The 9,332-nt window shown below is 47.6% G+C and overlaps 1 protein-coding gene across 1 annotated transcript in view; it reads left to right on the top strand.

Annotated features, from left to right (window-relative positions):
- Nucleotides 1-1,695: 1,695 nt before the first annotated feature.
- The window catches only part of LOC308390240 (cGMP-dependent protein kinase 1-like), an 81,799-nt gene continuing 74,162 nt past the window's right edge, over nucleotides 1,696-9,332 (top strand). Inside the window, exon 1 of the mRNA XM_080872010.1 lies at nucleotides 1,696-3,398. Coding sequence (XP_080728136.1) covers nucleotides 3,079-3,398 — 320 coding nt within the window. The 5' untranslated portion in view covers nucleotides 1,696-3,078. The remainder of the gene's footprint in view (nucleotides 3,399-9,332) is intronic.

Below are 9,332 nucleotides of genomic sequence, written 5' to 3'. Positions count from 1 at the left end.
ATATTTAGATGTTTTTATTTCTCAGTGCTCACGTTTAACCATCGCTGTTACTGTTATTGTGTTGGAGCGACTCTGACTCACATCGATTCTTCTGGGATTAATAAAATATTCTGATTCACAACATCAAGGTGCTTTTTATAGTAAGATAAAGACCCCACATTAATACAGCGAAAACTCCAAACTGACAATCATATGACCCCGTATGAGCAAACACTTTGGCGACAGTGGGAAGGAAAAACTCACTTTTAACAGGAAGAAACCTCCGGCAGAACCAGGCTCAGGGAGGGGCGGGGCCATCTGCTGTGATTGGTTGGGGTGAGAGAAGGAAGACAGGATAAAGACATGCTGTGGAAGAGAGACAGAGGTTAATAACAGATATGATTCAGTGCAGAGAGGTCTGTTAATACATAGTGAGTGAGAAAGGTGACTGGAAAGGAAAAACTCAGAGCATCATGGGAATCCCCCGGCAGCCTACGTCTATTGCAGCATAACTAAGGGAGGATTCAGGGTCACCTGGTCCAGCCCTAACTATATGCTTTAGCAAAAAGGAAAGTTTGAAGCCTAATCTTAAAGTAGAGATAGTGTCTGTCTCCTGAATCCAAACTGGAAGCTGGTTCCACAGTTTGTCAGCAGCTTGTTGTAATGACAGTGATCGTCCAGCAGAGGGCACCACGTGACAGCAGGAGTCCTGAGCTGGCCTTCAGCCGCTCTACCTGCTCTTTAGTAACTTTATTTATAAAAGACACGAACGCTCTTTGTTTTTCTATGAAATGTTTTTTCTTCACTGCTAAAAGGTAATAAAAAATTCAGCTACGAGACAATTATTGCAGAGAAATACTTAAAAATAAAAAAACGAATAACTTTACAAAGCCCATTAAAGATGATGAGCTGATAAAGGATCATAAAGGAAGACTATAGAAGACAACATCACATAAAAGCACGTCCATAAAAATGTGGTTTTGAAGGAAGTGGCTGATTTTATGAGCCCGCTCTGCTCCAATTACTAGAACTTTATTTCCACAAACAACAAAACAGACCGACTGACATGAAGCGACCCCTGCAGCGTGCAGAGAGACCACAGCGCGGCAGCAAAGGTGCCACAGGGGGAATCGAACCGTGGACCTGCAGCACGCCGTGTGCACAGGACACATCACCACATTCACTCAGGAAGCTGCAGGCCTGCACACAGTGCTCCAGCAACATCCATCAGAACCACACCTGTCGCCTCCACCAGCTTCTGATTCCGACTCAGCCCGGGTCCAGGACTGGACTCGTGTTCCCACCTGAACTCCACCCTGAGAGGTCTCAGCGTCCGCTGGAGTCTGTGGTCTGAGGAAATGAGCGCGAGGGTGAAAAGTGAGAGAAATATAAAGAGAGCGGAGCAGTGTGAAGGCGAAGTTCAAACATGACATTTACAGGTGAAGGTGGAGGTTCCTTTATGATGCGTGTTCGAGGAGATCCTGGATGTTGTTTAGGCTCCGCCCTCTTTGCCTCAGAGGTCATAGAGACTGAATTAAAGATGTTATCCACCCCAATTTCCTGCTGATGAAGCTGGTCTCAGTGTGCGTCTCCCTGATGGGAAATAAAGGTGTGTGTGTGAGCGTTGGGGGGTTGGAGGTTGCCCCTGGGCTTCTTAAACATAACTCCGGCTCTGACACCAGCCGTAAATGTTCAGGTTTTAAACCCTGAAGCTTCAAGTGTTTCTGAGTGAGTGAGGAAGAGGAGGAGGAGGAGGAGGAGCTGAGGCAGACCAACTTTTCGTGGCTCGTGTCGTTCAGCCTCAGCTCCGGTAACTCGCTGAAGTGCCGCCGGGATGAAGCGGCAACGTTTCCGTCCTCCGGTGCGCGGCAGAGAGAGGAGAGCGGAGTGAGAGCGTCTCCTTCCTCCCGCACGTTTCTCTTTGCGTTTTTTTCGCTTATCGGTTTGAAAACAGCTCGTGTGCACCTGAGTGACGCTCAGCCTGCAGCAGGAGGAGCGGGGGGAGAGCAAGGCTGATGTTTCACGCCGTGTGTTTGCGTGGATTCGCTTCTGCGGACGCCGCTGTGCTGACCCAGCCTTCCTCCGGACTTCACGCGAGGACCTGTGGATTCTTCACTTAAACTTTGTTCCACGCTGTCGTCTCTCTGGTCGTCTCTCATTGATCAGATGTTTCCTGGAGCTACAGCTGCTTCTGCAGGCAGGACGCTGAGAGCTGGTGAGTGTCTGCTCAGGTTTCCTCTCACTCATCTCCACATCTGCTCAGATGAAACAGGGAGGATGTGAGGTCACACCTGAGGACCAAACGTTTCTCCAGTTGCATCATCAGGAATTTTGTTTTCCTTGGTGGACCGAGGAACTCAGAGAACTTTAAAGACTTCAATGGGAAAAACCCGAAACTGCCACAAAGAAGGAAACTATCCTAAAACCAGAACTAGGTGTTTGCTCTCTGGTGAACCCCATCTGAGGAATTCAGGGAGACCCTGGATGTTCTTCAGTACATACTGAGAAGAAAGTGAGTGAAACTAACGACACACCTGAATTATCCTCCTGGAAGAACCTGCAGCATTACCTCAGACAAACCTCAGTGAGTTGCCAGACTCAACGGTTTTGAGGGAGGGATGTGAAGAGAGCTTCTCAGACACTGAGCTGAAACCACAGGAACTACATGACATCCCAGGAGGCTTCTGAAGACGCTGAAAGTCTGAATCTGAAGCTTCCTGAAAGTCTTTCTAATTTTTTACGTGACCCCCGAGAAATGCTGAATGTGGCAGAAGAAACAAAGTAAGTGCGGGTGTACCAAAGATCCTGGGTGTAAGAATATTTAAGAGTTGCTGTAACTGGTCATAGACTAACACTTTGACCAATCAGGATGAGAACTTCAAGGATCCTGAACATCCATAAAAACAGGAAACTCTGAGGAGGAGGTGCTGTGCAGGAACATGACTTTTGGAAGTCAAAACTTTTAGGTGCTCAAAATCCTCAAACACCCCAGAGGATTCGAAGAGTCGAGTTCTTTAGGAGAAGAAGGTATTCCAGTGGAACCTGGGGGCGTACCCCAGATAGTTCAAAAGAACTCCTTGTGGATCCCCTGAAGGACAGATGGGGACCTTGCGGGACCTCCAGTATGCCCTGCAGGAGAAGATCGAGGAACTTCGGCAACGCGACGCCCTGATAGACGAGCTGGAGCTGGAGCTGGACCAGAAGGACGAGCTGATCCAGAGGCTGCAGAATGAGCTGGACAAGTACCGCTCGGTGATCCGGCCCGCCACCGCCCAGCAGGTCCAGGCGCAGCAGCAGAACCTCGTCCTGCAGCCGGACCAGCACCGCAGCAAGCGGCAGGCCATCTCCGCTGAACCCACCGCCTGTGACATCAGCGACCTGTGCCATGTGACCCTGCCCTTCTACCCCAAGAGCCCAGAGTACGTAAGCTACCTGCACCTTAAAGGGTTAGCTCGTCCTCCTGCAGATCTGTGGCTCTGAATGAGGGCAGCGCTGCAGGACTGTTAGAGGTTTCTTTATTGTAGTCAATGACATGAGTAGAGCTGATGTGATGAGACAGACCGCTGCACCTTTACCCTCAGACACATAAAGGGTCATTTCCAGTCGTTTGATGTGATTATGCTGTTTGGAGCTGAGGTTCATGTCTGCTGCGATTCTTGAGCGAGGAACACAAACATCCATAACAGATTAATTTAGTTTTTGCTAAACGCTCCAGCTGCAAACACCTGGCTCACATCTGAATTATGAGCAGCTGTTCATCAGCCACGCAGACGTCCTGAGAACCAATCAGATTTAACTCTGTTCTCGTGACTGATGGGCTGAAGGTGCAACAACAGTGAGTTGTTTTACGGACTGAAGGCTGCAGCTTCGTTGGGTGTGATTAAAGCTGGAAGCTTAGACAGTTTGTGGGTAACACCACAGCTTCAGGTCCGTCATGTCTAAGGTGACGTATCAGCCACACAGCAGCTGTGACGCTGCGCGGTCAGAGCGCCGTGTCGTGGTTTCTTTGAGGAGAAAGGTGAGAGGAGCTCCTGCCTCCTGAAGCCTGTACAGGGGCTGATCCAGGATACCAGACCCTTCAGGCTCTGTCCTCCTGCTGCGTGTCCTGGTGTTAGGCTCACAGCTTTAGGAAGACCTGGACTTCACTGCTCTGCATGGGTTTCATATTTAGAAATAAATCCAGGTACAAAGTCTCTGCGTGCGTTCATGAGGCTTTTTAATATGGCGCTGCTGGTGCTTCACAGCACCACCAACCCTCCGATTAACACATGACCTGCTCTACCACAGACAGATTTTACTGCTAGATTACAACTTAGGTGTTTAAATAAAACAATTTTTTATGAAGTCAGGCATCATTCTGTATTTTCATCACTCTGTATTTTGGAAATAAGTTGGGACTAATCTGGGAAACTCCTGCAGCTGTCACAGACTGGCACAGAGCGAGTCGTCGCTGTAGCTTTTTTTAAAAAGCAGAATTGAATAAGAATGAGTAAAAACACAAAGATGTGAGCAGGTCAGTGTGAAGGGAGATTCCAAACGGGACCAGGTCATGCACGAAGTGTGGGCGGCTGTTTTGGGCCATACTTCTGTGGACTTTTAATTTTGCGGTCTGACATGAGCTAGGTGCATGTTGTTATTTTGAATGATGCTTCCTGCATGAAGCCGCCACACGTTAGCTCATGTTGTCATTGTTGTCTGGGACCAGGATGCACAGCATCTCTGCTGCTTCAGTGAAGGTCTGATTACAAACGAGTAGACGTGTGGAGCCGGCAGCACGGGTCGCTTCACCTGCACAGGTGGAAGCAGAGGACGGCGTGCAGATTCATTCTCCTCCCTGATCTTTCCTTTGTCATTTTCCACATTTGCCTCTTCAGCAGTGAGGAAGCATGAAGCATTCATAAGTGATGCAGTGTGTTCACCAGCTTTTCCTTCCACGGATGAAGTCGCCCCGAAACACGTCGACGGCTTTCACATCACATGATTCGTTTGCACGTGTTAGTCTTCATGTTGTCGTGGACACACGTATGATGAGTGACGATTGGCTGTTTTCTCCTGTTAATGGTGGGCAGCGCGTAGACGACCAGTTTGGACTCAGAGTTTTTTTGGTGCCTGCAGCACTGCAGGGCCTCGTCAGCCTCGCGCAGGCTGGCCACTCCACCTCAGAGGCCTCCAACACCAAACACTCGACGCGGTTCGGGAATCCAACCTGCTAGTTTAGTTTATCTGCTCGTGTGTGATCAGGATGTCTCTGACTGCAGCCACTCATGGTTCAGCTAAATAGATTAAAATGCTGTGTTTAAGTAACATACACAGAACTATTATATTCATAAGCTCAAAATCTTATTGGAAACATAACTGAGGTGAATGGTTGGCTGTAAAGTCTGCCGGGTTCTGGTGTGCAGGAAGTGGAAGCAGATGGATTTTCTGAATCAAAGATGGTCCGACCAGCAGCAGCGTTTGAAGGCGCTGTGAGTAATCAGATGCTCAGCCTCAGTTCTTCAGTTTCCAGGACACGTCACACTGCAGTAACCTTCGGCTCCCTGATGCGCCTCTGCCGCTCACACGTCTGTGTGTCGGCTCAGCTTTCCGCCAGAGAACCACCTGATGCTGCACTTCCTGTGCGAGTGTAGACATTTGTACCTGTAATGACTCAGTGTTTGCTCCTGACAGTTTCCTGCACTCACTCAGTTTGTGCTGGAGTCACGTTTGTTCTACTTTTAACTCTGAGTGAAGCTTTTTCTGGAAACAAGGTTTTACTCAGAGCTGCTGCCCAGTTTTACTTTTGGACCTTTATGATTGGTTACAAAGGTCATAAACAAATATGCAGGACTGCTTTCTTCCCTTTGTGCAACATCTCTACAAATGGAAACATCACATTATCTTTTCAGGAAGTCCTAAAAACTCCCTGAAAGCCTTCAGCTAATCCAAAATGCTGCAGCAAGAGTCCTGACAGGGACTAGAAAGAGAGAGCAGATTTCTCCTGTTTTGGCTTCCTGTTAAATCCAGAATTCAAAATCCTGCTCCTCACATACAAGGTCTTAAATAATCAGGCCCCATCTTATCTTAATGACCTTGTAGTACCATATCACCCTATTAGAGCACTTCGCTCTCACACTGCTTGCGCGAGATGTGGCTTACTTTTGTGTACGTATACATATATATGGACCAGATGGTGTCGCCCCCTGCTGGCTGTTTGAGAGAAGCTGCACTTTGGCATCAGTTCCACTTTTCAGACCTGAAAGCTGCTGCCGTCTTTATTTACAGGTTGTGGGTGGTTCCCACTAAAGTTGGTGTTTGCAGCACACACACACACACACACACACACACACACACACACCTGACAGGGTTTCATTTACATCCCACCACCTCTCGCTGTCAGCGCCTGCCTGAGTGTTTGTCTCTGTGTGTTGTTGTAGAACAGTGTCACGGTGGAGAGTGTGTGGGCTGCGAGCGCCCACACACTCTCCTGCTGTCTGCAGCGAGGCTCCAGAGGCAGACGAGTTAATGATGAGCTGAGACTCGCCTGTCACAGATCTGCTGCTGACACTGGACTTTTATTTTGAAAGTTGTGTGTCAGGCAGGCTCGTCCTGTTTGTTCCTCGTTGCTGTGTTTGATGAGGTCGTTTTCATTGGCGGCTCTTTTCCTCCTGCTCCACACGTTTCTGCTGACAGTTGGATGTTTTTGTGTCACCTGCGTTTCCTGATGTGATGTTTCGTTTTCTCGTCCTTTGTGTTTGTGAATAATGATTATAAGATTATTGCTGCAGTCCTCAGGTCTTCTCCGTTTTCTTTCCTCTCTGCATCTCATCTCAGGCTCTGTGAGCACTCTCTGAGTTTGGTCCTTCTTTCAGTTTACTTCGGTTTTATTTTGAAAGAAGGGTCCTTTGTGGTGTTCTTTCTTTGTACTTCCTGCGCTCCTCAGCGCCCTGATCCTTCTCTGGGCTTGTATTTCAGGTCATTTCCTCACTCTCAGTTTCGCTTCCTCCTCACGTAATCGTCGTAGTGATCGCCTCTTTAGAGTCACCTGTGTGTTACCTGTTCCCAGTCAGCCAATCGGTGCTCTCACGTCATAATGTGCAGATTTGCACTCAGTAATGCTGCTGTCTGTGTTTCCAGATGATCTCCTTGTGCAGGACTTGCATGCAGCGCAGTGCTGCATTTCACTGTCACATGCTCATTTGATGTTGTGTGTAGGGTCACATGACGCATCCTTTTATGTGAGCATGCTCAGAGCCTGCAGCAGGAAGCCTGTGCTAGCCAGCTAACACAAAGAAAACCAGCTTTGTTAGCTGGTGTGTTTGAGTCTGCGTGTGTCCTCGGGCTTTACTCACCCTCGCTCGCTCTTTGTGTTTGGTATGTTTTCTGATAAAACTTCTTTATTCTGCCCTTTCTATTCTTCTTCTTCTTCTTCTTCTTCTTCTTTTTCCAGTCACCCCCTTTAGGGATCTGCAGAGCTGATCATCTGCTGCAGCTATTCCTATCCCAACATCCTCCTAGCCCTCTGCATGTTCTCCTTGTCCTCCTCTCACATCCACGAACCTCCTCTGAGGTCTTCCTCCTCTCCTGCTGTCTGCAGCTCCATCTTCATCATCCACTCTCCCTTCTCTGCACACGCTCAGACCGTCTCAGCCTCTCTGATTTTTCGCTCCAAATTAAACTTTTTTTGGTTTTAGTTGCCTTGAAGATGCTTCAGCCCTGTTGTTTCCACAGTTACAGACGAGTTTTTCTTTCCTCGGGGATGCTGAGGCCTGCAGTCATGCACCGGCTGTAGCCTGGTATCTCCGTGCTGCATCAGTGGGTGTCGCGTGGAGCGTCATGCTTCCCTTTCCTCAGGCGGATCTCCATCAGGATATGAAAGTCTCCGTGTTTCCTCCCGACTCTTCCTGTGATGCTTTCGCCCCCTCTGGCACCTCTTTCGTTTGCTCGGCTCTGTGTTTATTGTCTGTGTTCAATTAAGTTTTTCTTTTTTTTCTTTGAAATACATTTCCTCACATCCTGCTGATTAATTTTTGTTCTTTAATTCTTTTATGTAAACAGTAGTTTGGTTCCTATCTCGTCACTTGTTCTGCTTTTCCTTTTATTTTCCTCCTCACTCCGACTCACGCAGTAATAATGTCTGCTTCATCACCCCCTCCATCCACTCACAGCGCTCTTTCATTGCTTTCCTCCTGAGTCCAATTTGCATGCAGCAGCTGGCCACTCATATTTCTTCCTTTGCAGATTCACCAAAATAAAACCCAGCTAATGGATCCTCTCTGTGCTCGTTTGACTGCCTGGACAAAATAAAACTGTCAGTCTAACGTTAAGTAGACCTTCAGGTGTATTTTTTCCTCTGTAATACAGTTATCTTGCATACATGAATGTTTTACAGTCTCGGAAACGTTGGCTGCCTGCACTGAATTTGATTTTGACCGAGCTGCCGCATTAATCTCAAACAGCTGAGGTGAAATTGTAGATTTTACACCTGCAGTTCCTCAAAGATCCACTAGATTTTATGACCGCTTCAGTTCTGAGAAACCTGATTTTGGTTTGACTTTCTTTATTTGATTTTCAGTCATTTCTTTGATGCATGTATCATCTATAAAATGTGTGTTTTCATCCATACAAGCGAAACGGTTTGCTCATAAAAGAGGGGCATATCTTCCATGGCTGAAAGTGATGCCAAGCTCCTTCAGCCTGTGTTCTCTCTGATGTTGAGCAGGGTGCAGCTCTACGAGGAAAAGTCTGATCTGAGCTCAGTGAAGTTCTCCCTGGTCTCAGTCACTGGTTTGAGGTCTGACTGAATGAAACATGAAGTTCATATTAGAGATGGACCGATCCGATATTACGTATCGGTATCGGTCCGATACTGACCTAAATTACTGGATCGGATATCGGAGAAAAATAAAAAATGTAATCCGATCCATTAAATATCACGAAAGCACCTCACAAAACTTGCAATACGCCGTAACTCACCTCAGAACGTTAGCACGTTGGAGCAGTATGCATCACGTGATAGAGCGGCTGTGGCATGCGGGACCTGCATGCGTCTGGAGAGCATTTGGAGCTTCGCTAGCAACCCGGCATTTCATCTCCGACAAAGTTATCCCGAGAGAAGTAAAGCAAGTGTGTAAGTCCATCTCTGAATGTTTGTAAAGCATTCCTGCGTTAAGCTTAACAAGCGATATATGGAGCGACTGCCTCTTCTTGCTGCTACTTCAGTCATGAAACTGCTTAATGATCAGCTGATCGGCTTTTCTGTCGTGAGTCCGTGTCTCTAGTTTGCTTTTGGCCCACTTTGCACCAGAAAGAGGAAACCAGCGGCTGAACAACAGCAGCACGTTTAAGCTTGATCAGCTGTTGTTAGAATTTAT

The sequence above is a fragment of the Rhamphochromis sp. 'chilingali' genome (genome assembly GCF_963969265.1).
Source record: "Rhamphochromis sp. 'chilingali' genome assembly, chromosome: 22".
In the NCBI taxonomy this organism is placed as follows: Eukaryota; Metazoa; Chordata; class Actinopteri; order Cichliformes; family Cichlidae; genus Rhamphochromis; species Rhamphochromis sp. 'chilingali'.
Note: the sequence above shows the minus strand (reverse complement) of the source record. Positions and strands in the feature narration are given on the sequence as shown.